At 37.0% G+C, this 27436-nt stretch overlaps 4 protein-coding genes and 1 pseudogene across 5 annotated transcripts; all 5 read left to right on the top strand.

The window, feature by feature from the left end:
• The first annotated feature begins 6355 nt into the window (after positions 1-6355).
• LOC8286073 lies at positions 6356-8301 on the top strand (annotated as a pseudogene).
• A 3020-nt stretch (positions 8302-11321) lies between these two features.
• LOC8286074 (chloroplast envelope quinone oxidoreductase homolog) lies at positions 11322-14659 on the top strand. Its single transcript, XM_048376313.1, has 4 exons — positions 11322-11487; positions 11732-11873; positions 12554-12645; positions 13658-14659. The coding sequence occupies exons 1-4, from the start codon at positions 11422-11424 to the stop codon at positions 14345-14347; spliced, it is 990 nt and encodes a 329-aa protein (XP_048232270.1). The 5' UTR covers positions 11322-11421; the 3' UTR covers positions 14348-14659.
• Positions 14660-14802: 143 nt separating this feature from the next.
• Positions 14803-18641, top strand: LOC8269566 (chloroplast envelope quinone oxidoreductase homolog). Of its 2 annotated transcripts, XM_002535099.4 has the most exons (4): positions 14803-15284; positions 15574-15715; positions 16859-16950; positions 17738-18641. In XM_002535099.4, the coding sequence occupies exons 1-4, from the start codon at positions 15219-15221 to the stop codon at positions 18425-18427; spliced, it is 990 nt and encodes a 329-aa protein (XP_002535145.1). In that variant the 5' UTR covers positions 14803-15218; the 3' UTR covers positions 18428-18641. The 2 variants fall into 2 exon arrangements, with proteins under 2 accessions (XP_002535145.1, XP_025015815.1); XM_025160047.2 differs by lacking the exon at positions 14803-15284 and having other exon boundaries at positions 15665-15774.
• Positions 18642-19061: 420 nt separating this feature from the next.
• Positions 19062-22733, top strand: LOC8269565 (chloroplast envelope quinone oxidoreductase homolog). The gene is made up of 4 exons (XM_048376312.1): positions 19062-19232; positions 19655-19796; positions 20151-20242; positions 21937-22733. Exons 1-4 carry the CDS (start codon positions 19167-19169, stop codon positions 22630-22632), a joined length of 996 nt encoding a protein of 331 aa, XP_048232269.1. The 5' UTR covers positions 19062-19166; the 3' UTR covers positions 22633-22733.
• Positions 22734-23151: 418 nt separating this feature from the next.
• On the top strand, positions 23152-25819 carry LOC112536644 (chloroplast envelope quinone oxidoreductase homolog). Its single transcript, XM_048376314.1, has 4 exons — positions 23152-23324; positions 23949-24090; positions 24294-24385; positions 25025-25819. Exons 1-4 carry the CDS (start codon positions 23259-23261, stop codon positions 25712-25714), a joined length of 990 nt encoding a protein of 329 aa, XP_048232271.1. The 5' UTR covers positions 23152-23258; the 3' UTR covers positions 25715-25819.
• The last annotated feature ends 1617 nt before the right edge of the window (positions 25820-27436 follow it).

Genomic DNA, 27436 nt, shown 5'->3' with positions numbered 1-27436 from the left:
TCTCATTTCTTACTTTCTTTTTTAATATAAATTCCATATGTAAAAAAAAATATTCGTTCTTGTTGAAGTTTTATTTGGATCGTATAATTCCAGAATTCAGGGAAAATTTGTGGAAGTCAAAATGCAATTAAAGTGAATTCAAGTTTTATTAATTATGTGATCCAAACACAACATGAAAAAAAGGTTCTATGTTTGAAAAACTATTAGTTACTTTCTTCTGTTTGAATTCATTCAATTATACAGTAGTTTTTGTTCTAACAGAAGATGTATTACCAATATTTTTGTAAGATGTGTTTGCATGTACAGTTGAATTTGAAATTAGTTCTAATTATTGATTAGAAGTCCAACTGTGTGTGTGTGTGTTTTTCTTTTAAAAGAAAGTGATATTAACCCCAGGTTTAGCTGTGTGTTGGTTGTGGAGGTGTGCATATGTTATCATCCAAATCAAGATTTTGGCATGGCTTGGATGTCTTATTTGCGAATTGCATAGCAGAACTTGGCTCTAATTTTATGCTTGAGAGAGAGAGAGAGAGAGAGAGAGAGAGAGAGTGGTTGCTAATTAATTAAACACGTGACTCATTGTTTAATCGCAGCATGTCGAAGTTCCAGTCCCCTCTCCAAAGACAGATGAAGTTGTGTTAAAACTAGAAGCAACGTCCACAATAGCTATTGTGAACGTTCATTGCAGATGAGTTTAAATTACGTTACGAAAAGGATACTGCTTTAGGAATGGTTTGCATGCATTTGCACATAGAGACATACTGTGGAAAGATTTGAATATGAAAGCCTGAGATGTTTATTGATCAATGATGTGTAATTGTATTGTTTCTGGATTCTGATTTACAAGATGAATATGCATTTTGTTATATACAAAACCAGTGTAACGGTCCTAATGCTAATTTGTTCAATTCCAACGTTAACTTCCTGTTAGGGAGATGTAGAAGCAGCCTTTTCCCTTAGGGGAGAGGTGTTGCTCCTTCTTTCCTAGCTAGGCCTGTGATGATCTAGATGTCGGAGGCTAATGACCATCAGTCCTTACGGCCGGTCTTTGCCTGCTGAGCTTTGCCATTGTGGTATGATTTGGTGCTTCAACATTCCCCCTCAAGGTGGGTGCGAATAAATTGACAGAACCCATCTTGCTTAGAAGTCTTTGGTGGCTTGCTTTGTCTAGGGCCTTGGTGAAGACGTCTGCCAGTTGTTCGTGGCTTCTGACAAATTGTGATTTCTCCTGATTGGACTTTTTCTCTTATGAAGTGGCAGTCAACTTCAATATGTTTAGTCCTTTCGTGAAAGACTGGGTTTGATGCTATGTGTCTGGCTGCTTGGTTGTCACAGTACATCTCCATTGGATCCTTGCACTTTACTCCCATGTCAGTGAGCACTCGCTTAATCCAAATAAGCTCGCTAGCTGTTGATGCCATGACTCGGTACTCAGCTTTAGCACTAGATCTTGCTGTTACTGATTGCTTTTTGCTTTTCCATGTTACCAGATTTCCTCCTACAAAGACACAAAACCCAGAGGTTGATTTTCTGTCGCAACTGCCTGCCCAATCTGCATCGGAGAAACCAGCAACGGTGTTAGCATTATTATTATTCTTCATCAAAATACCTTGGCCTGGAGTACCCTTGAGATATCTTAGGATTCTGTCGACCGCATCCAAGTGGGAAGTACGGGGAGCATGCATAAATTGGCTAATCATGCTTACGGCATATCTAATATCAGGCCTGGTGACAATTAGGTAGATCAATTTTCCTACCAACCGCTGGTAGTGACCTATGTCACTTAAAGGGTCGCCATCATCTAGATTGAGACGGTTTTTCATTTCCATTGGAGTATCTATAGGCTTGGCTCCTATTTTTCCTGTTTCTTACAGAAGATCCAGGACATACTTTTTTTGAGATAGGAATAGTCCTTTATGAGATTTGGCTATTTCTATTCCGAGAAAGTAAGTTAGTTGACCGAGATCCTTGATATCAAATTCCTTCTTTAGAGCTTGTTTTACTTCCTCAATCTCCTTGTTACTATTTCCTGTAATAATAATATCATCCACATATACTAAAATAATTATGGTGTGAGTGTGAGTGTGTTTAACAAACATAGAAGAGTCAGAGGTACACTTGCTGAAATTAATTTTTAAGAGAAACTGACTAAGCTTGGCATACTATGCTCTCGGTGATTGTTTCAGCCCGTAGATTGCCTTTTTTAATTTACATACCAGGGAAGTCTCAGAGGCTAATGTATGGTCTGGTGGAAGTTTCATGTATACCTCTTCGGCTAGAGACCCTTGAAGGAATGCATTCTTAACATCCATCTGAAATAAGCTTCACCCTGAGTTAGTAGCAACAGACAATAAAATACGGATTGTGCTCATTTTAGCTACTGGGGCAAAGGTCTCTTGGTAATCTACACCATAAGTTTGGGTAAAACCCTTTGCTACTAGCCGGGCTTTGTACCTTTCAATGGTACCATCATGCTTGTATTTGATCTTATATACCCATTTACAACCAACTGGTTTTTTATTTGATGGTAGGGTAACAAGATCCCAAGTTTCATTTTTTTCAAGGGCCTGGAGTTCTTCTTTCATAGCCTTACACCAATTAGGATCGGTGTTGGCATCATAGAAAGAGGTAGGCTCAGTGTGTGATGTGAGAGTATTTAAATAGGTCCTGTATGAGGATGATACAGAGTTATAACTAATAAAGTGATGAATAAGGTACGATACCGAGTTGGACACATAGTCCTTTAGCCGAGCAGGAGGTCTGGTTGGTCTAGTAGATCTTCGCAGGGCGAGTTCTTTTATTGGTGACTCATTTCGTAGGGCAAGTTCTTCTGTTGGTAACTCAGGATCTCCCCCTGAAGAAATTGCCACAGGAATGGAAGGCATTCCCCCATGGCTAGGGCGCTCCCGAGGAAGAAGTATCCCTGAAGAATCGCCAAAAAGGAAGAGTTAGAGGGAAATAGATCTGCTGAGGGAGCTGTGAGAGGAATGGGATCACAAGGAAAGTAAGGGGTGGTTTCGTGAAAGGTCACATCTCGGGAAATGTAGGATTTGGAAGTGGTAGGATCATAACATTTGTAGCCTTTCTTTTCTGAGGAGTATCCTAGGAAGATGGTTTTGACACAACTTTTGTCCAACTTGTGATGACGTCTGATGTGAACAAAGGCAGTGCAACCAAATATTCGAATATGACTGAGGTCGATTTTTCTTTATTTGAGAAGCTCTAGAGGGCTGAGATTGTTAAGAACAAAGCTGGGGAGCCGGTTGATGAGATAAGCGGCAGTAAGGAGGGCATCCGACCAAAATATGTGAGGAACATTGTTTTGAAAAAGGAGAGTACGAGTAACCTCAAGAAGATGTCTATTTTTCCTTTCTGAAACCCCATTTTGTTCAGGGGTATAAATGTAGGTAGTCTGGTGCAAAATACCGTTTTGAGAAAAGAATTCAGAAAAGTTCTTATTGACATATTCAGTACCATTATCGGAGCGAAAAATTTTAATTTTGGCGTTGTATTAATTTTTAATAAAGGTAAAAAAGTTGAGGAAACATGTAAAAACCTCATTTTTACCTTTTAGTAAATAAACCCAAGTAAGTCGTGAGTAATCATCAATAAAAGTGACAAAATAGCGGAAATGATTATGCGAGGTAATGGGAGCGGGTCCCCAAACATCAGAGTGGATTAAATCAAATAATTTTTCTGATTTGGTAGACGATGATGGAAAAGGTAATCTAGTATGCTTTGAAAATTTGCAAACATCACAACAACTTGAATCTATTTGAAGATGGAAAATTTGATTCAAAATTTTGTCTGACGGATGCCCAAACCGCCTATGCATCAACAAGCCTTGGTTAAAGGAATTGGTCGTGGTCAGACACTGACTAGGAGTGGTGAGATAGTAAAGGCTATTTTGAAGGTATCCTTCACCAATCGTCTTCCTGGTGAGTTTGTCCTGAAAGATTACAGTAGATGGTGAGAAAATAACATTGTAATTTAAAGTTTTGGTTATTTGACCAACAAATAATAAATTAGATTTAAAAGTAGGCAGAAGAAGAATATTTGGTACTGTTTTATTAAGCAACTTAGATGAGCCAAAACCAGAGATTTCAGCTCGATTTCCATTAGCAACGATCACATGTTGGAAATTTGTCGGGACAAAATTATGTAATTTGGTCGGATCTCAGGTCATGTGATCCGTTGCACCGGAATCAATAATCCAAGTAGAGTATTTATTTGTAGCGTGTTGAGATACCAAACTGACCCGGAATTCCGAGGTAGGAGTGAGAAATTATTTGTGAAATTTGGGAATTGTTGGTTTGATTAATTTCTGGTTGGGTTGGTGGGTCACGGCCGGATCCTTGTAATGGGTTGGCCCATTGGGGAGTGGTAGGGTGAGCCCAGTCGGGTGGAATTAAAGAGATTTGACCCGCTAGCTACATCCGATCCAGTAAACATGTCGAAATTTTTAGGGTTCGACATGTTTACTCCTATGCCGCCAAACCTTTCTCCCTTTCTCTCTTCTCTGTCCCGCTTGTTGCCTTGTCTCCCTCGCTCGCCTCTGCTGTGATTCGGCCTGAGGTGAGGATGGAGATGCCAACACCGATCGGACGTGTGACCCTGCTTTTTACAGTGGTCACACCGCTTGACGTGGGTAGGCATCCCCCTGCCTTGAGCCGTTTCGCGTGAGTGCGAAGCGAAGGCTCTCCCTTTTGTGTCCTGGCCCTGTGTCGTCGTTCCCATGGTGACCCGTCTCGTTTCCTCTTGCTGTATGAGGGCGATGACAGTGTCGAGCCGAGGGAGGTTGTGTGACAGCAAAATCTGGGACCGAAGAGCTTCATAGGTGGAGTCGAGACCACCCAGGTACGTGTAAACTAAATCTTGCTCTGCCCTCTTCCTCGCTTCTTCGGGGTCGACAGTAGGTGGGAGGTAACTCTGGAGTTCCTCCCACCGAGTCAATAGGCAGTGGACTTGGTCCCTTGTTTGATATGGGCTAGTTCTTGTTTCAGATTAAAAATGCGTGCGAAATTTTATTCTTGGCCATATAGATTTTTCATTTTTGCCCATACTGCCTGTGATGATGCCAGAAGCATACACAATCTGGTAATCTGAGGCTCCATCGTGTTTGTTGGCAAGGACATGACCAAATGGTCAGTGGCCTGCCATTCTTCGATGGCCTCCAGTTCTTCCTTCGTTGGTTGGTTTGGATTCTTTACTTCTGGCTTGTTTAGGGTTCCTGTTATGAACCCTAGCTTCTTCCGGCCACTAAGGCCGATGTACACAGCCCTTGACCATTCGAAGTAGTTCTGATTGCCTCTTAACTCAATGTTTGTGAGTTTTGTGAGGTCGCTATGAGACATGATGAGAAATTGAAGTTTTTTCTGATCTTACTTGGGTAGGTGATGACAGGATTAATCCTGCTCTGATACCATGTGGAAAGATTTGAATATGAAAGCCTGAGATGTTTATTGATCAATGATGTGTAATTGTATTGTTTCTGGATTCTGATTTACAAGATGAATATGCATTCTGTTATATACAAAACCAGTGTAACGGTCTTATTGCTAATTTGTTCAATTCCAAAGTTAACTTCCTATTAGGGAGAGGTAGAAGCAGCCTTTTCCCTTAAGGGAGAGGTGTTGCTCCTTCTTTCCTAGCTAGGCCTGTGATGATCTAGATGTCTGAGGCTAATGACCATCAGTCAAAGACCGTCAGTCCTTACGGCCGGTCTTTGCCTGCTGAGCTTTGCCATTGTGGTATGATTTGGTGCTTCAACACATACATTGGAATTGTTGTGGTTAATAGAGTTGAAATTTAGAAGAGAGCTGTATCTGAAATTCTATTTAGAAGAATTCTTGGGTTTTTAGTGAGATTTTAGTTATTAACTAGTGATTTGGCTGGATGCTTAAAAAGGAAAAAGAAAAAAGGAAAAGAGGAAGAGTCTGACCTTGTGCCTGCTGAAGAATAAGCTGGTTAATTAATGGGCAGGTCTTGGTTAAGAGATCAAACTGAAACTATAGGTAAAATGAGTCCTCATTGCAATTATCACCGTTTCAGATGCTTAAACAAAGATGTAGGATTTCTGCAGGGAACCCTACTTATAATCTCATTCATTGAAATGCTGTGTTGAAGGTGCAGTCTTACTTTCCCCGAGTTCTATTGATTAGCAGATAATTGAGATGCATCGGGTAATCTAAACTTGAAAAAGGTGTTTTTGTTATTATTGGTTTTGTGCCCATGTTCAAGGGCTGGATTCCATAATAGAACAAATTTTCCTCGTAGAATATCAAAGTAGATTTTCTTTAAAATCATATGAATCTCGAAAGTAAACAAAGATGTTCAAAGCCTTAGTTAGGAGGTGTACTGCTTTAGAGACAACCCTAATGGGAAAAATGAAATATTGTTTTCAAATGGAGGACAGACTGCTCCCAGTCATTCATTTGTCAAACATATCAGAATCACAAGCCTTTTACCTAGCTAGTGTATTGGTTTTAGCTATGTTTCTTTTTTTTCTTTTTCTTGTTTTAAATTCCCTCTTACTGTTCTGTGCATTTACTTGTTAGTTCTTATTTTCTCTTTATGGAATGAATAAAGTTTTTGGTTGGAACAGGTACTGATGTGGCAGGATGTATTGTGGAGGTTGGAGCAGGAGTGACTAATTTCAAAGTCAGAGACAAAGTAGTAGCTATGCTGAGCCATTTAGTAAGAGAGGACCTTATTCTCCCCTAAAATTGATTGGATTTCCTTCAAGAAAAACTCTCTAGTTGTGGAAGCATTCCTTTTTAAGAAAGCATAAATAGAAGAGTGCAAAGATTTTGATGATCAGTGGAAATAGAATTAATCATCTAGAAGAGTTTCTTCTGACAGATTCCTGTTTTACATGGATTTGACGAACCTTGCTTTAGAGTTGAGTGTTGAGACAGCAGTATAAGTTGGTCTAATGAATTCTAATAGTGCATTATTTCATGCATCAATTGACAATGTCTTCTATTATATACAGCATGGAGGTGGACTAGCAGAGTATGCTGTTGCTAAGGATAGCTTGACAGTTGCAAGGCCACCTGAAGTTTCAGCAGCTGAAGGTGCAGGATTGTTAGTTGCTGGTCTCACAGCTCACCAGACTCTCACTCAAGCTGGTGGGATACAGCTCGATGGCAGCGGTAGGCAAGAGAACATTCTGATCACTGCTGCCTCAGGTGGTGTTGGTCACTATGCAGTTCAACTAGCAGAGCTTGGAAACACACACGTGACAGCAACTTGTGGAGCTCGCAACATGGAATTTGTCAAAAGTTTAGGAGCTGATGAGGTTTTTGATTGCAGGACACTGGAAGGAACAGCTCTAAATAGCCTATCAGGTCGAAAGTATGATGTAGTGATTCATTGTGCAACAGGCATTCCTTGGCGCACGTTTGCGCCAAATTTAAGTGAAAATGGGAAGATTATAGATATTACACCAAGTGCAAGTGCAATGTGGACTTTTGCTTTGAATAAAGTAACTTTCTCCAAAAAGCAGTTGGTGCCATGGCTTCTGGCTCCAAAAGGGGAGAACTTGGAATATCTTGTAATGTTGGTGAAGGACGGGATGCTGAAAACAGTGATGAACTCGAAATATCCATTGAGTAAGGCTAAAGATGCTTGGCTAAGAGTATGGAAGGCCATGCTACTGGCAAGATTGTGGTGGAGCCTTAGATATACATCTCTATATATATGCACAGCAAGGATTATTTCATCAGAACTTTCTCTAGTGCAAATATAATCAAACAAAATCAATTAACTCTTTCAGAATTTTCTAGTTGGAAGATTGTTGAAAAAATTATACCAATGATTTTTATAATTTTCAATTTTAGTTATTTTGGTGCCGAATATTTTTTTGTTCAAAATAGTTATTGGAGTTTAAAAAACATATTCAAAATCGGTTCTTATGTTTGATTTGCTTCCATCGGACTGTTGAGTTGACTTGAATGAGTCCCAATTTTGCTTAAATGTTTCACCATGTCAACTTCTTTATGCTCCAATGAATGAGATTGACAAAACTATCCCTTAGCTTTCTTATTTAACAAATGTTAGGTAATTAAAAATTTAGAAATTCCTGAAAAAAAAAAAAACAATGAAAAAGAAGAAGTAGATAAAACAGAGAAAAAGAAATCGATGAAGAAGAAATATGATATATAGAATGGAGGCAAATCATCAGTGCTCTCGTGGACAATGAGGTATGATGAAGACTTCTTGGACGAGCGTAAATCTTAGGAGAAGGTTTTGGTCTCACGAGAATAGTTTTGCCATAGGACATTTGAATAGGTTGAGCCTCCTTACACCATATATGGATGGAGGATAATCTAACGGGAATGAAAAAGAAATGGATTTAGAATTAATTTTAATCGTGTTTGACAAGTGAATTTTTATAGGAGAAAAATGGAATTGAAGGAGAATATTGAAGGCAAATGATTCTCCTTCGTTCCCTTTGTAGAAATTGAAATTGACTACACTCCAATTTAGAATGTAAAAAGTTTAACTCATAGAAAGAAATTAAAATCTAGTTAATTATTCTTTTTTATCTCTATTATTATAATAAAAAAATTAAAATTAATTAATTCCCTTCCCTTTTTTTTAATAAAAATTTTTATGTAACTAAAACACAATAAGATAATTATTTTCTCTTTCCTTTTTTTTAAAATACCTCCCCCTCTCTCCCTTCTTTATTACCATGCATAGTATTAAGTGAAAGAGCAAGTAGGATAATTTCTAGATTGTTGAAGACCAAATCAAGATTGAAAGTAGAAGTAGAGAGCAGAGATTGTGGATTATGGTGATTGTACCAGTTCTTGTACTAATCTTAAAATAGCTTATTTGTGATTTTGTTTAACTTGGGTTGTGGTGATTAAGTTGATTAATAAGAGTTTAATATGATTTTTTAGTGTCTGAGATTCAAAATATGCAAAGAAAACTATAGAGATTAATCAATACTACCTATACAGAAAGAAGTTAATAAAGAAAATCTTCTTTTAATCTTTGCAAACAGTTAACAAATTCCAAACAATACCTCAGACTGTTAGTAAAACAAGATGTAACTTTGCTAGCACCCATTTTTTAGATCTAGATATCGAGGAAATTTTGGAAAATCCAATGACGAAAGTTATTGCTTTTTTTGAGTCTTGAGAGATTAAGGAAGGACAAATCCGAGCAAAGGTTGAGAATAACTGGACTTAAAATTACTTTTCTATAATCACTTTGGAGCCAAGTGATAGAAAAAGTAAAATTTTAGGGGTGAAACAACCATTTTTACAAGTTCAATGACTAAATAGTTAAAATTCTTGAAACTCTTGACCCTTTGAGTCAATTGGCTCTACACAGAGCTGATTGGCCATTTTCCGAAATCTAACGCCATTTTATGTGTATTTTCGACCTAAAACGCCAAATTTGGTAAAAAAATAAATTTTCTAGAAGGTATTTATGATAATTATTGAGATTTTTAAGTATTTTTCATGATAATTCTTTGAATATAAAAGATTTAATTTCTGTTTATTTAATATTAATTTGATAAAAGGAAGGGATAATTGTAGTTTATTTTTTAATAATTAAATATTTATTTATTCCTCTAGAATTTTTTAAAACCCTACTGCTATAAATAGAATGATACACCCCATAGGTCTAGGGCTAGCTAGATTCCTAAAGATATTCTTAAGCTACACTAAGACATCAATATATACACAGAGTTAGCCACTAAAAAAGAATTCTAAATTATGAAACCCATTTAGAATGACAAAAGTTTTTTTGAAATCTCAAAGTAGAACTGGATTCTCAACCAATGTTCGATTCCATAACCTCTTCATCTCTAGAGACTCGAAGATCAACATCCAATGGTGACAACTTGAGGGTTCAACACCATCAGCATCTCCATCCTTACAAATTGATTATTTTATTTTATGTTTTAGAAATATGATTAGGTTTTTTTTTTTGTTTATTATTTTTTATGCCTTTTAAATGATTAGAATAGGATTTCTGTGAATTAACATGCTTATAAACTGCTGGACATTGAATATGATAATATGAACCTGCTGGATATTAAATATGATAATAAGAACATACATGGTTTTGAATCTACTAATATGTTTATTTTTGGATTTTAAATCTGATTAAGTCAAATATTTAGAGTTGCATGTTAGATTTATAATTTCTTTATATATATTTTATTAAAGTTGGTTTTAGGGTTCCACGATCAAAATTCAAGAAGATTGTCGTTTTCATTTACTGTTAGTCCTATTTCTAGGGTTTGCATAACTCCCTTAGCTTTATTTATTTATTTATTTATTAAATCTAACCTTGTTATCTCTTTTGCTTCATTTTTTTGTCCTAATTATTTTTTTTATATCTCATATGTATGTAAAACTAGCTCTGGGACGTCAAAATGTTCAAGAAATCGAAGAACCACCATGGAAAAGCCTAGAGTCGATCGACTTAGTGCAGAGCCAATTTGAATTTGCATTGAGTCGATCGGCTCTATACTTGAGCCTATCGGCTGTAAACCTTCCAGTCCTAATTCATCCAATATTTTTTTATATATTTTCAAGATATTTATATATTGTACTTAGTTTTAGGTGTTTTCTTTTTAATTTTTTTAGTTATAGACGAGTTGTAATAACTAGATCTACTTTGTAAACTTTACTTTTTTATTTTGACACATTGCTAAATATACGATTGTATAATTTTCTAGTTAAACTGGGCATATAGACAGTAGGCCTTAAAATTAAATTTGGCATGAAAATTATAATCCATTAGGTAAATGAATACTAAATGGGCTTAACCTTTAAAATTAACGTAACTCTAAAAATACCTTCATCTTTTCTTTTATTTTTTTTATCTTTTAGATGAATATGAAAATAAAATAAATAAATTTTTAATTTTTTAATTTTTTATTTGAATAAATGAAAAAAAATATTTTCTTATCTTTTTCTTAGTTTTCTGAGAAATGAACTAAAATTTGAAACGAATAATGCTAAAAATGAATAAAAAAAATATTTTAATAAAATATTTAAACTAATTTACTATTTAAAATAAGTTATATAAATATTTTAGGCAGTAAAATTAGTTAAAAACACCCACAGAATACTGTTAGTAAATTTAAATATTTAACTGAATTAAAAAAGTAACTTAGACATTAAAATAAAATATAAGAATAAAAAATACTAAACTTCTAATTTGTTTAATATTTTTAACTGACTTCGAGTAACTTGCAAGCAAGCTTAACTCAGTTTTAACCTTAACCAAAATCCCAAACAGGCTAATATCTTGTAGAAGGCTGTCGGCTAGGGATATTCTCGTCATTTGTTTAGACCGCGATTCTCGATTTTTCCATAAGCTCTAACCTCTACATTTATACATTCTCCTGTCTGTCTGTCTCAGTTCAAACGGAATCGATTCTTCCGGAAAATGGCGGCGAAGTTAATGCACGCTGTTCAATACGATAAGTATGGCGGAGGAGCTGCTGGTTTGAAGGTCAATTTTAATTTTAGTTTGTATGTATTAGTTATACAATAGTTGATAATTATCAGCTAATTCATTTCACTGCTAGCTATCTTCGGAATACTTTATAGATGATAACTGTTTTCATATGCCTCTTTACTGTATGTCATAGTAAAAATAGCTCGAATACTTCGAGATCTAACGATTTGATTCAGCATATTTTGTGTGTGTATAATTTAGTGTATATTGAGCACTCTATACATACATTTTATTGCAGCATGTTGAAGTTCCTGTCCCCAGTCCAAAGAAAGATGAGATTTTGCTGAAGTTAGAAGCAACTAGTATAAATCCAGTTGATTGGAAAATTCAAAAGGGCATTTTGCGGCCTATTTTTCCTCGTAGATTCCCTTTCATTCCTTGTGAGTTTTTCTTGTTGATTAGACTAATGTAGCTCCATCGGAAATGCTCTTCTACGTGTTAAAGTCGATATTTACATAAGCATTGAAATGTATGTGCGTGTGATATGCCTGCTATGATGATGTAGCTTTTGCAGACATTGTACTCTAACTTGCTATAGCTTGATGGACAATCTTATTTTTAGCCCGTGGTCTATCAACGGGTAGGGGTAATTGGACTGATACATGTAAACTAAAAGTGAGAAAAAAAGAGGCTTCTGGTTTTGTAGTTAGAAGCCGTGGCCCTTTAAGGACTTGTGTCAATCTTACAAACTACTTTAATATCAAAGAAATGTGTACTCAAGGATATGAACCTTCAATTGAACTGCAGCTGTAGAAAAAGTACTTTTGCAAAGACACTGACAGATAGATGTATTTGTGTGATATATAGGTACTAAATAGGATCATATTCTGGCTGTTGATTTCTTAGTTTTAAGGTATCGTTAGTATATGTGGACGTGCACACACCTAGCACACGAGTGAGTGATGTTTCCTCATCTTTTTGCTAATTTGATGTTTTCATATCTTTTTAGTTCATGATTTATTTTGAAGATTTAAAAATGATGTTTTCATATATTTTTGCTAACATATTTTTTATTTGTTGTTTTGTTTATTTATTTATTTACTTTTGGAACTTGCAATAGGTACTGATGTGGCAGGAGAGGTTGTAGAGGTTGGACCAGGAGTCAAAAATTTCCAAACTGGTGATAAAGTTGTAGCGCATCTTAGCCATCCTGTAAGTAATTATTCAATGTATAGTAGTTCCCCTCCTTTTCATAATTCTAGTCTTTCAAACAATTCACTGTTTGAGAAGCCTGCCTTAAGGCTATAAGCATTCGCTGATTGGTTAGAGGTAGCAAGATCATTATATAGAATTGCCAACATCTTCAGACCGTGGATGAGAAACAAAGTGGGATGATGAGGTTCAGGGGAAAAATAATTGAGGGACGAAGACTATCATATTTTCTACAATTGAAAATCGCAAGTTCTGCAAAAAATTTCAAGGGGAAAAAACATACTTTAATTAATTTGTCCTTCCCCTGAATACAATTCTTGGGTTCCTTAAAATCTGACATTCAAGGAATCCAGTTAATCATTGACCTCCATTGTTAGATAATTTTTCAACAACTCGTTACTTATTACTTTTCTGCTCCAGAGCAATTTAACTCTCCCAGTAATGAAGTTACATATCTCATTTTTGGATGTATTCCCAGCTTCAATCAGATGGGGGTGGTATACGTTTTATGGCATCAATCAGCTGCTCCCCCTTGATAAATAAATAGATTAATGCCTTTCTGGCGTCTATGAGGTTATGGTATTGGTGTAATTTTAGGTTCTTGCTTTTGGATCTTGCAAGCCATGAAGTGATACATAGAAAGAGTATAAAATTATTGGACCTGGGACATGGTTGCTCAGATATTAATGGTGATGGTTTATTATTTTATGATCACATGTGAAAACATTTTTGGTCCTAAGCTATTAAGGGATTTGACTTCTTGTAATTTGATTGGATCACGCCAGTTAAGTTGATAGTGTAAAAAAAATGGTATTCTAAGTCCTCCTGTCTCTTGAGTTTTGAGCAAATGAACCCTCATTGGCCTCTAAGCTTTTTATGTTTCAAACAATTTTAGATGTTCTGAAAGTTCAGGAAATGATCTTTAACTTGTTCTTTTTTATATATTAGTAAATTTTCTTTTTCCATCTTTTTTTCATCTGGTATTGATTATGCCATGTTCTACTAATAACAGATTGGGGGCGGACTAGCTGAGTTTGCAGTGGCTAAGGAGAGTTTAACAGTTGCTCGGCCACCTGAAGTTTCCGCAGCTGAAGGGTCAACCTTACCTATTGCTGGTCTCACAGCCCACCAAGCTCTTACTCAGTCTGCTGGGATCAAGCTTGACGGTAATGGCAAGCAGGCAAACATTCTGGTCACTGCTGCCTCAGGTGGTGTGGGTCACTTTGCAGTTCAGCTAGCAAAGCTTGGAAATACACATGTAACGGCCACTTGTGGAGCACGCAACGCAGAATTTGTAAAGAGTTTAGGAGCTGATGAGGTTCTTGATTACAGGACTCCAGAGGGTGCATCTCTGAAGAGCCCATCTGGTCGGAAATATGATGCAGTTATCCACTGTGCCACAGGGATACCATGGAGTACTTTTGAGCCTAATTTGAGTGAAAATGGGAAGGTTATAGATATCACCCCTAATGCTACTGCCATGATGACTTTTGCTTTAAAGAAACTTACCTTCTCCAAGAAGCAGCTAGTGCCACTGATTGTGACCGTCAAGGCTGAGAACCTGGATTATCTCGTTAAATTGTTGAAGGAAGGTAAGCTTAAGGCAGCTATTGACTCGAAGCATCCCTTGAGCAAGGCTGAAGATGCTTGGGCTAAGAGTATTGATGGCCATGCCACTGGGAAGATTGTCGTGGAGCCTTAGATATTAAAAAGAGAAAAAAAAAAAAAGAAGGGAAGTTTATTGCCAGAAGCTTACTACTGTCAAGACATGTGCAGTATAGAATAAGTATCTGCTAATGTATGTATCCTGCTCTGTGCCTTTTCTTCCTGTTCATGTTCATGTAAATAGTGAAAACTGGATTTAATGTTTAAATTGTATGTTTGTAACTGTAGTAATTTCGTATTTTATAGTTAATAAACTAAAGACGGTAGTCTTAAAGAGTATGTGAAGGGAGTACGTTGTTGGTTTGTAATCCCTCAACCTTGGAATAAAGCAAGACTGTAGGTCCTTTTATTTTCTTGCCTTTTATTGTTCCAAATTGAAGAAACTATTTCTCTATGCGCTCTCCATCTTCCATGCTTGCGAACTTGGCATCCAATTCTCGTACTTCCAATTTCCAGGGTATAAAGCTGAAGATGCTCGGGCTAAGTACGGAAGGTGATGCTAGTGAGAATATGAATAATCCCAAATTGCAATGAGTAGGAAAATAATTTAATAGAATTTCATAAAGAATGATATCTTATCTTGGTGAACAAGGAAAAATGGAGATTTTCTGAGCGAAATCGTGGTCACTGGGCATCATGGACTTGGACATGGCAAACTGTAGTAGGTCACACGTACACATCAGACAAGCCGCAAGAAAAAGTCAAAAGAATTGGCAACTTACTGAGGAATATTTTAGTCATATGATCAATGAATTCTTTTTGTCCAAGACAATATCTCTAAGCTTCTGCATTTGCGGTCTTGTCTTCTCTCTCTCTTCTGTTTCTACAAACGACATCCTCTCTCTTTATCTCTTTTTCCGCGCCTGTGTGTGTCTGTGTCCAAACGCCGTCGGTTCCACGTACTGGAAATGGCGGGGAAGTCAATGCACGCAGTTCAATACGATAAGTATGGCGGAGGAGCTGCTGGTTTAAAGGTCCTTTCTTCAATTAATCTCAGTTTCTAGTTGTCATTAAACCATGATCATTTTTCCGCTACTTCCTTTTCACTGCTAGCTAGGCATCCTTAGTAGATGACTGATGATTTGCTTATTCCTCTTTGTTATTATTTTATTATTTGTCAATCATCGTAGTAAAATTAGCTCAAAGAAATACTTTGAAATCTAACCATTTGATTTGATTCTGCAGATTATTTAAATTATGCATAGTATTTAATTCAGTGAAAAATTATTGTAATGTGCAAGTGATTTAAAGTATATGTTGCAGCATGCTGAAGTTCCAGTCCCCAGTCCAAAGAAAGATGAGATATTGGTAAAGGTAGAAGCCATTAGTATGAATCCAGCTGATTGGAAAATTCAAAAGGGCATGCTGCGGCCTTTTTTTCCTCGTAGATTCCCTTTCATTCCTTGTAAGTGAATTTCCTTATTGATGAACCCATGGGATGGGAGAGACGCTCTTTTACTTGGGGTATTTTGCCACTTTCATTCTCAAGCAGATTATTCTCAATAGGGTTATGTGATAGTGTGAATATTTGAAGTCATTAAACACGGTACGTGATTTGCATAGAAATGCATGTGATGCCATGGATTTCCAAGATGGTTATTGCTTGTTGGCCTGAGAGATTATATTCTGAACCTGCTATTCCAATCATGGGTAAAGTGATAATCAAATGCGAAAATGACATGTGAACAAAGAGAAACTGATTATAGTGATTGACTAAAAAGTAAGAGAGCATTTTAAGAGAGCAGTTTCCTTTTTTCTTTTATTCAGAAATCTTTTTGTTTTTATTTTATTAACCTTGCTATGTTTTACTTCACTCAATTGATTCAGGATCATATGACACTTTGACATGGAATCATGAATATTATGAGTAATTAGATTTGTTAAATTTAATTACCATCCTTGAATAAAAGAATTGGTTAAGGGGATAATAAGTTGCTCTTTTTGCCGGTAACAACACAGGTAAGAAATTCAGTAGTACCGGTGTTTTATTCTAATGATTATATAAACTTTAAGAAAAAAATTATGGGATTCTATGTAAAAGTAAAACTTTTATGACACCAAATATGATCCTTCACTAATGATTTGATAGTGTATACATATCAGATGTTGACATGGAGTAGCAAGTTCATACTATATTTTCTCGCTGGTTTGACTAGTGCTTGCAAACAGAGAGACTTATGTGTGACTAGATGATGCTACCCTTCAAGGATTTGTGTCTCCATAATAGGATCAAAGAAATGCCTATTCAAGGACACGAACCTTGGACTGAAACAGCAGCTGCAGAAAAATTACTTATGTTGTACTGGATTTACCTCAATTTTTCACAGAGGGATGGATGTATCTGTGTAATTCATGGATGTTAATATTTATAATGCATCACGCTGACCGTTATTTTCTCAGTTTAAGTTATAGATAGTATATATGTATGTAGGCTTGGACACGGCACACACAAGACAAGTATGTGATAGATAATTATGGATTAAATTGGAGCTCTACATATGATGCTTCCATATTTTTGCTAAGAATTTTTCTTTTTTAATTGCAACAGGTACTGACGTGGCAGGAGAGGTTATAGTGGTTGGATCAGGAGTCAAAAATTTCCAAACTGGTGACAAAGTTGTAGTGCATCTCGGCTTTTCTGTATGCGCCCGCTCATGCTATTGTAGTTTCTCTGTTTTTTGCTATTTAAGTCTTTCAGACAATTCATTGTTTCAGAAGTCACCTTAAGGTTGTAAGATAAACATCAATGATTGATTAGTAATAGCATAATCATTATATTGGAAGAGTCAGCCACGTGCATCTTCAGCGAGTCACTGGGATAAGAAACAGAGAAGGAAGACTAGGCTTAGGATCATAAAGAAAATAAGGGAAGAAGGATGAGTTTTTATAATTGTCATGTTTTATATGATTAAGAAGTTGGGTTTTGAGAAAAAAAAGGAAAAGAAAAGTTTTGAGAGAACAAACATGTCATCATGCATTTGCACAACTAATAGCCAAAGTATTCATCCCCTGAGTAGCATTTCTTGGGAACCTTAAATTCTGCCATGCAAAGGAACCAGTGAAATTATCGACCTCCATTCTGAAATAATTTGTCATCAACTGCTAATTATTATTTTTCTGCTACAGAGCAACTAGTTTTCCAAAAAAATGAATTTAGGCGACTTCCTTTTCTTAAATATTAATCCTCAGCTTCAATCTGATTGGGGTTATATGTTTCTTTTGGTTTCCATATTGATCATGAAAACCCAGAATGTGGAAATTGACTAATTGTACTCTCATCAGGCTTCAGGATCTTTATGTATCAAACAAACTTCAAACTTTCTGAAAGCACAGGAGAACTGATTCTGAACTTGCTGTTTTCATATATTAATTCTTTGTTGTTTCCTTCCTCTACATATTGATAATGATATGTTGTACTAACCAACAGAATGGAGGTGGACTAGCTGAATTTGTTGTGGCTAAGGAGAGCTTGACAGCTGCTAGGCCACCTGAAGTTTCAGCAACTGAAGGGTCGACCTTACCTATGGCTGGTCTCACAGCCCACCAGGCTCTTACTCAGTATACCGGGATCAAGCTCGATGGAAGTGGCGAGCAGGCAAACATACTGGTCACTGCTGCCTCTGGTGGTGTGGGTCACTTTGCAGTTCAGCTAGCAAAGCTTGGGAACACACATGTGACGGCCACTTGTGGAGCCCGGAACATTGAACTTGTAAAGAGTTTAGGGGCTGATGAGGTTCTCGATTACAAGACTCCAGAAGGGGCAGTTCTGAAGAGCCCATCTGGTCGGAAGTATGATGTAGTTATCCACTGTGCCACAGGGATTCCGTGGAGTACTTTTGAGCCTAACTTGAGTGAAAATGGGAAGGTGGTAGATCTCACCCCTAATGCTACTGCCGCAATGACGTTTGCTCTTAAGAAACTTAGTTTCTCCAAGAAACAGCTAGTGCCACTGATTCTGACGCCCACAGCTGAGAACCTGAATTATCTTCTTAAACTGTTGAAGGAAGGGAAGCTTAGGGCAATTATTGAGTCGAAGCATCCCTTGAGCAAGGCTGAAGATGCTTGGGCTAAGAGTATTGACGGCCATGCTACTGGGAAGATTGTCGTGGAGCCTTAGAACATTATTTACTACTGTAGACATGGATTGTGCATTATTTACTGCTTTGTACCTTGTTTTTTCTTTTCCCTTGTGTTGATATTGAATGGTGAAAATCGGATTGAATGTTTGAATTGTGAGTATTTCTAACAATGGTTGTTTTGTGTTTTATAGTCGATAACAACTTGCTCGCTTTGTATATTAAAATTAATAAAATCGTATTTATTTTTCTTAATTTTATTTTTTATCAATTACATGTCATTTATTTTTATAAAATAATTAAATCAAAATTGAAATAGAAGTAAATGATTAAAATAAAATAAAAATATAAAATTTATCATTATGCATCCATCCGATGGTGGACCAACCAAAGCTACAGCGTTTTCACTAAAAAATAAATACATATATATAATAATGTGAGTACTCAATAATTTATTATATGCAAGGTGTCTCTATAAGGTGTTGTAATTAGAGTTCCTACATAGAGTTGCTGTTTCAGAACCTAATTTCTCCACGTAGCATCAGAATTTTGTTATTTAAAAAAAAAGGTTCAAATATTTCGATGAATGCTGCCAGTCCAATGATATTTGTCAACTAAATAATAAGGATATTTCTTTAAGTTTTTGAACTATTTTTCAACTTTCAAGAATGGCGACTGCACTACAAAAGCCACGACAATCTTTCTGGTTACTGCATTTACACTCTGCTCTTCGGTTTCCCTTCTGTTTCAGCAAACGACATCCTTGCTCTCTCTCTAGAAATGGCGAGGAAACTAATGCGCGCAGTTCAATACGATAAGTATGGTGGAGGAGCTGCTGGCTTAAAGGTCTTTTCCTAATTTCAGTTTCTATTAACTATTATTTTGTCTAACATTCAAGACTTTTCTCCTCCAAATCAATAACGCAATAAATAACAGAGGATAAACAAAAATTAATGCAAGATAATTTTTAAAGCCTCGGTGCCGAGTGGTCATTCATTCATTGCAGAGTTGTATGGCAAAGTTAAATAATCTCCTTAGAACTAAATTGAATATCTTACTAATGCAGGACTACTTGATCTATATGCAATTTTTGTTGGTGTATGCTTTTTTTTTTTTCTTTTTTTTTTTTTGTAGTCCTTCTTCTCCCTGAGCGATTGGCGAATTCTGTTACTTGAATTACATATGTTAGTATTGGACTTCTTGCGAGTGGTTTGATAAAGTGGAAAATATCTAATATCGATGTATTATGTACTTTGTGCATGTTGCAGCATGTTGAAGTTCCAGTCCCATGTCCAAAAAAAGATGAGGTTTTGCTAAAGTTGGAAGCAACTAGTATAAATCCATTTGATCTGAAAATACAGAAGGGCGTGGCGCGGCCTTTTCTTCCTCCTAGATTCCCTTACGTTCCTTGTAAGTGTACTTTTCTTGTTGATTATACTAATAACCAGGGGAGAGAGACACTTTTTATTTGGGGTATTTGTCTCTTAAGGGTCTGGTATGGCTAATTACATGTTTTATTCTCAAGTAGGTTATTCTCTATTGTGCAAATCTTTGAGGTCATTGTACTTGGTATATGATTTGCTTACAAATCTGTATTTGTGATTTGCCGGTGATGCTCTGGCTTTCGAGAATTGTATTCTATTCCTGAATTCTATTCCTTCACGGGCTTGGATACAAGTATGTGATGGACGTTATGAATTAAAATCAAGCTCTAAGATGATCTTTCCCTATCTTTTTGCTAAGAATGTTTTCTACTTGCAACAGGTACTGATATGGCAGGAGAGGTTGTAGAGGTTGGACCAGGAGTCAAAAATTTCCAAACTGGTGACAAAGTTGTAGCATATCTCGGCCCTTTTGTAAGTGCTCAATCATTGTATAGTAGATTCCCGTCCTTTCTGCGATTTAAGTCTTTCAAACATTTCATTGTTTCAGAAGTCACCTTAAGGTTGTAAGATATACACCAATGTCTGATCAGAAGTAGCAAATAAATATATTGGAATAGTCAGATACACAGCATCTTCAACGAGTCACTATGGATGAGAAACAGAGAAGGTAGATTAGGTTCGGAGACATAAAGAAAATGAGGGAAGTAGGGTTAGATTTTAGAATTGCCATGTTTTATATGATTAAAAATTAAGTTCTGGAAAAAGGTATTTTTTTCTTTTAGGGAACAAAGGTATAATCATGCATTCGCACAAGTAATAGCCAAATTATCCATCCCCTCGAGTAGCAATTCTTGGGATCTTAAAATCTGTCATGCAAGGGAACAAGTGAAATCATAGAACTCCATTGTGAGAAAATTTGTCATCAGCCATTCCTTATTATTATTTTTCTAAAATATAAATAACTGTTTTTTCAAATGTCTTCCCAGTTTCAATCTCAATGTAGTTATATGCCTTGTGGCATCAATCAACTGGTTCATGTGGATAAACATTTATGTCAAAGCCTTTCTGGTGTCCATGAGGTTACGCTATTCTATAATGTTAGGTGCTGTTGCGTTTAGATCTTGCAAACCATGAAATAATGCACAGTGTATTGATACTGGACTTGGTCATGACATGCTATTGATATGGTTACTCCTATATAAATGATGGTCGTTTATTATCTGATGATATGTGAATCCATTATTTTGGTCCTACACCGCTAAGCATATGATTTCTTTAAAATATAATCTGATCAAACCAGTTAATTGTTGCTGTTGTGGAAATTGGGTTAGTTTCCACTAACAAATAAGCTATTAAATATACAATAAGAAAAGAAACACCATAATTTTAACAAAATTAGGCAAAAATTATGCTTACTTCCTACACTACCAAAATAATATTTCTTAATTCAATAAAATTACAAAAAAATATTAACAAGAAGAGAAATACAAGGTCCATTGTTTTTCTTTAACACTTATAAAATGAGAGAAGGCCTACTATATATAGTCTTGAAACTACTTCTTCTTTTTCTTAGCTTTTCAACGTGGGATAAATGAGCCAAAAATAATAGTTGCTGCCAAATCAAATATGGTTTTCTTATGCTATGTTTAGTTGAAATTAATAAAAAAATTCATGTCATTTAAAAAAAGACATAGAAAAAAATAAAATGAAATTAATAAAGTTGAAAGAAATATTTTGGTGTTATAGAATATATTGACTCATTAACGTGGAATTCATTTGAAAATTCTATTTATTTTATTAGAATTTGATTTAACTATAACTAATTCCACACAAATTTGATTATATGAAATACTAGAATAACTTTTACTCTATTTAATGTATATAAATTTAGATTCACAAATAAATTCCATAAATTTTACAGATCTCAACCACATACACCATTAGTCTTCTTTCATTCTCTTTAGTCTTCTTTCATTCTCTTTTGGTCCTCAATCGTGTTGATCACAGAAACCGAGGATGTGGAGACTTGAGAAATTGAACTCACATAAGGCTTCAAGCTTTTTACCTTTCAACGAACTTCAAATGTCCTAAATGCATAGGAAACCTGGTTTTAAACTTGTTGTATTCATCTTTGTTTTTATTACTAAATATTGTATTAATAACAGAATGGAGGTGGACTAGGTGATTTTGCTGTGGCGAAGGAGAGCTCGACAGCTGCTAGGCCACCTGAAGTTTCAGCAGCTGAAGGGTCAACCTTACCTATTGCTGGTGTCACAGCCTACCAGGCTCTTACTCAGTCTGCTGGGATCAAGCTTGATAAAAGTGGCAAGCACGCAAACATTCTGGTAACTGCTGCCTCAGGTGGAGTGGGTCACTTTGCAGTTCAGCTAGCGAAGCTTGGGAACACATATGTGACAGCCACTTGTGGAGCACGCAACATTGAATTTGTAAAGAGTTTAGGGGCTGATGAGGTTCTCGATTACAGGACTCCAGAGGGGGCAGCTCTGAAGAGCCCATCTGGTCGGAAGTATGATGCAGTTATCCACTGTACCACAGGGATTCCCTGGAGTACCTTCGAGCGTAATTTGAGCGAGAATGGGAAGGTGGTAGATCTCACCCCTAATGCTACTGCCATGATGACTTCTGCTCTTAAGAAACTTACCTTCTCGAGGAAGCAGCTAGTGCCACTGCTTGCAACGCCCAAAGCTGAGAACCTGGAGGTTCTTCTTAAACTGGTGAAGGAAGGGAAGGTTAAGGCAGTTATCGACTCGAAACATCCCTTCAACACGGCTGAAGATGCTTGGGCCAAGCTTGCTGACGGCCAGGCTACTGGGAAGATTGTTGTGGAGCCTTGCATATAAAACAATTACAAATATTGTCATATTGTTTGCTACTGGGAAGGTGACTGTATAGTAACAGTATTAGAATAATTAAGCATCTTTCTCTTTTCCCTTCATGTTCATGCAAATGGTCAAAACTGTATTCAGTATATGCCTGGTAAGTTTTGTAATGTCAAATTGTTTAATATTCGTTTTTAAAATAATTTTGACAATCTTAAAATGAAAATTCAAATTGAGCTGGAATAAACTCCAATGAATGAGCACAAGTGAAAGATACATTTACATATAAATAATACAAATTTAAAGCTTAGAGGAAGTCGATTACCCTATATGCTGAATTTGCAAACTTCATTAAACGGACTGACTTTTAGCTTGATTCGGTGTCGTATGAGGCGGATTATGATATTGGTTTCCCATACGGAATCAATAGCCCTAATTACTGGACAGAGCGGGAAATGGTGACAGTTGTCGTTATTTATAACCGTCTGAGGGATAGTTTAGTAATTTTAAACAGCACCGTTTTCTTTCGCTTTCTTCATTCATCTATAATATCGTCCCAGGCACAGCAGAGCCACACCAAACTCTACTTCTCCACTTGAGTTTCTGTAAACTCTCTTGTGTCAACACGTCGTCGGTTTTTCTTGGAAATGGCGGGGAAACTAATGCAAGCGGTTCAATTCGATAGTTATGGTGGAGGAGCAGCTGGTTTAAAGGTCGCTCATTTTCTTATTTAATCTCAGGCTCTGTTTTCTGTTGAATTATACTTTGTTATACTGATATTTAAAAAAAAAATTCATGTCTCAATAGATTTATCTTCTGTCACTGTAATATGGCTTAGAAATCATATGAATCTATGACCTTATTTAATTTCTTAATTCAAATTGTACTATTAGATGTCCACACTTAAAAAAGCAGAAGGAAAAGCTATGCTTCAAGCAAACTTTCAAGGAATTGCATTGGATGCTTATTCAATTAAATCTACTGAGATAACTGCAATATGATAATTTTAAGAAATAAATTTATATCCATTTGTTGTAGATTTACTGTCTTTCCAAATACACAACCTTAAGCTGAAAAGAGTCCCAAGGAGAAGCTTGTGTTACTTGAGTGAGATTCTGGTTTGCCATTTCGTCCCTAAGGTGATTCATTGTGTTGGTGGTATAGAAAAATTAATCGATTTATTCCACACCCATCTCTCAAATTAAAAAAAGAAATTTCACTTGACTATTGGATAAATGTGCAATTTATTGGTATAAACAACTGTGAGCTGGTAAATTCGTTTTCTTCAATTACATATGGCTATTCTTCAATAACATTTAGCTTTTTACCTGTGGCAGCATGTTGAAGTTCCAGTCCCCACTCCAAAGAGAGATGAGGTTTTGCTAAAGTTAGAAGCGACTAGTCTAAATCCAGTTGACTGGAAAATTCAAAAGGGCATGTTGCGTCCTTTTCTTCCTCGTAGATTCCCTCACATACCTGGTAAATGAACTTTTCTTGTTTGATGTAGTTACCATAAGTTAAGCCATCAGACATGCTCTTGTATTACGGGGAATACTTGACTTTTAAAGTTCTGGTTCTGTCTATAATCCTCTCTTCAAGTAGATTAAATGGTTTATTTCAGAATTTTGTGAAGCTTTTAAAGTGATATCTATTTAAGGCACAATTTATTTATGTTGGAACAGGTAGTGATGTGGCAGGAGAAGTTGTAGAGGTTGGGCCAGGAGTCAAAAATTTCAAAATTGGTGATAAAGTAGTGGCTATGGTTAGCCATCTCGTAAGTTCTCAATCATTATATTGGTGTTCGTTTGTTCCCATCCTTGTAGAATTATTAAGTCTTTAAAGCAATTGACTATTTCTGAAAACTGCCTTAATCTTATATAAGATCCATGATTGGTTAAAAGTATCAAAATCAAGAATGTAATATTACCAATTGACTGTTTTTTAGGTTTTGCTATGATGAAATATTACCTAATGGAAACATTTTACAAGTTAATCTGCTCAAGTTTCTTGCCTTTACATCTTCTGAATTGGAAGAATGTGGTCACTGGAATTGGCTCCATACATGCTACGACATGGTTGCTTATAAATGAATACTGTTTGTTGAGCATTGGATTCTCATGTGTGAAATCTTTTTTTTCTTTTCCTACACTTTTAAGTGAACTGACTCACTTGAAAAAATTTGATCTGACCACATCAATTAATTGATGCAATATCAAATGTTGTTTTCTTAGTCCTCCCTGACTTGTGGTGCTCTTGTTGCTCATCAGAACCAAAAATGCATTGATTTGTGGAATTGAACCCTCATCAATTTAAAGCACTTCTTGTTTGAAACTATTTTACATGTGCTGAAAGCACAATTTGCCAAACAGATGTTATTTTCATATTTTAATTAATTATGTAATGCTTATAACAGAATGGAGGTGGATTATCCGAGTTTGCTGTCACTAAAGAGAGCTTGACAGTTGCTAGGCCACCTGAAGTTTCAGCTGCTGAAGGAGCAGCTTTACCTGTTGCTGGTCTCACAGCCCAGCAGGCACTTGTTCAGTCTGCTGGGATCAAGCTCGATGGAAGTGGTAAGCAGGTGAACATTCTGATCACTGCTGCCTCAGGTGGTGTAGGTCATTTTGCAGTGCAGCTGGCTAAGCTTGGAAACACACATGTGACGGCCACTTGTGGAGCTCGTAATATTGAATTTGTAAAGAGCTTAGGGGCTGATGAAGTTCTCGATTACAGGACTCCAGATGGGGCAGCTCTAAAGAGCCCCTCTGGTCGGAAGTATGACGCAGTTATCCACTGTGCCATGGGAATCCCCTGGGGAACCTTTGAGCCTAACTTGAGTGAAAACGGGAAGGTTATAGATATTACTCCTGGAGCTAGTGCCATGATGACTTTTGCTCTAAAGAAACTCACCTTCTCCAGGAAGCAGCTTGTACCATTGCTTTTGATTCCCAAAGGTGAGAACCTGAATTATCTAGTCAAACTAGTGAAGGAAGGGAAGCTTAAGGTAGTAATTGACTCGAAATATCCCTTAAGCAAGGCTGAAGATGCTTGGGCAAAGAGTATTGAGAGCCATGCTACTGGGAAGATTATTGTGGAGTCTTAGATAGAAACATAATTGTCAAATGTTTGCTATTATGAAGGTACAAAATATGGCTACATGGTGTATGTAGAATCAAAAGCACTTAATGATGCATGTTTTCTTGCTTTATACTGGTCTTCTTCATATTTGCTTCATAAAAAAAATGAGGATTGGATGGAAAGGTGTTAAAGAAAACAGAAAGAGGGACATGGACGACATAGCCTCAGAGAATGCACAAGCTGGATTGCTTGTGCAGGCTTCTCATCACTGACCAAGAGTGAAAGGGAGCAACCTTTCCTGCAAACTTCTACCTTTCCCCTCTTAGAAAAATAGCCGTTGGACATATACAAGCATCAATATAAACTCTTCATCAGTTGTAAATAAACTCAGAATTTGTAACATACTCATCACTGTTTTATCAATACAAATTTATACAAACTTCTTCATGGTATCAGAGCTGGTTTAAGCCAGTCATCACCTACCCAGCCACAAAAAAAAAATCACAGCTCAACACTCAAATCATGGCTCACAATGAAACCATCAAAATCACCAATATTGTGCTGCAGGGCAGTCACAACTATTTCGAGTGGTCAAAATCCATCTTTATCGCCCTCAATGCCAGAAAAAAAATTGGATTCATCACAGGCAACAAACAAAAGTCAAAACCAGCAATTCCAGAAGCACCAACAGAAGAAGAATTAGAAAAACTAGAAGAGTGGCAATCATCTGACCATTTGGTCATGTCCATGCTCACCAATTCAATGGACAGCAAAATAGCTCGGTTATGTATCCTTATGGAGACATCGAGAGCAATATGGGAAAAAATAAAGACTCTCTACGGCCACCAAAACAACTTTGCACATATATTCAAATTAAAGCAAGAACTGTCCCAGATTGCTCAAGGGACCAAAAGCTCAACCGAATATTCAACAGAAATTCTAACCAGGTGGGAGGAGTTGTAAAACTACCTCCCACCATTAAATGATTTGGAAGAACTACAGAGGAGAGCGGAACAAGATCTCATCTACACATACCTGAGGGGTCTGGATTCAAGCTTCGAGGGCTTGCGATCGCAGATCCTGCTCGCTCCTCAACTACCATCGATCGAAGCCATAATAGCCTTGATTCAGCGTGAGGAAACAAGAAGGAACTCGATGAACGAGATTCCAGAAACCACCGACAACAGAGCCTACTCCACGCACTGCGACTTCGATTGTGAAGGGAGTCGGTCACGCCATCGAAGCGCGACCACGCTGCAGCGGTCACCAGCGTGACGGCTGCTGGCACCTCCACCCTCAGCTGCAACCAGCACGGGGATGGGAAGGCTCGGCAGCGTGGAGGAAAGGAGGCAGAAAATTTGGGGAGAAAGAAAACCTTAGGCGAAGAGGGGTGGGTGCGGGGGCGTCATATGCTTTGAAAGTTATATGGCGACCCGACCCGGACATGCTTGGGCTCCACCGACCCGACTCAAGTCCCGTGCTCGACCCGCCTATCGATCCAGCCCGCTCTCTCTTCTGGGCTCGGCCCAGGCTTGGCTTATATGTCCTCAGCCCGGGCCCGGTTACCTCAGCCCATCCGCCCTCCTCTCGGCCAGCCCAAATTCAGGACATTGTGGCCCAACTCCAAGCCTTGGCCCAGCAACCCCACGGCTTTGGATTTTCTCAACCCGATGGATCAGGTTCGGTTCAATTTAATTCTCAGTCACTTAAAAATAATACTGCATCTAATCAACATGACTGGATTATT

Source organism: Ricinus communis, chromosome 7, assembly GCF_019578655.1.
Source record: "Ricinus communis isolate WT05 ecotype wild-type chromosome 7, ASM1957865v1, whole genome shotgun sequence".
NCBI classification, from domain to species: Eukaryota; Viridiplantae; Streptophyta; class Magnoliopsida; order Malpighiales; family Euphorbiaceae; genus Ricinus; species Ricinus communis.
The sequence above is the reverse complement of the archived record's forward strand: the minus strand, read 5'-3'. Positions and strand labels throughout refer to the sequence as shown.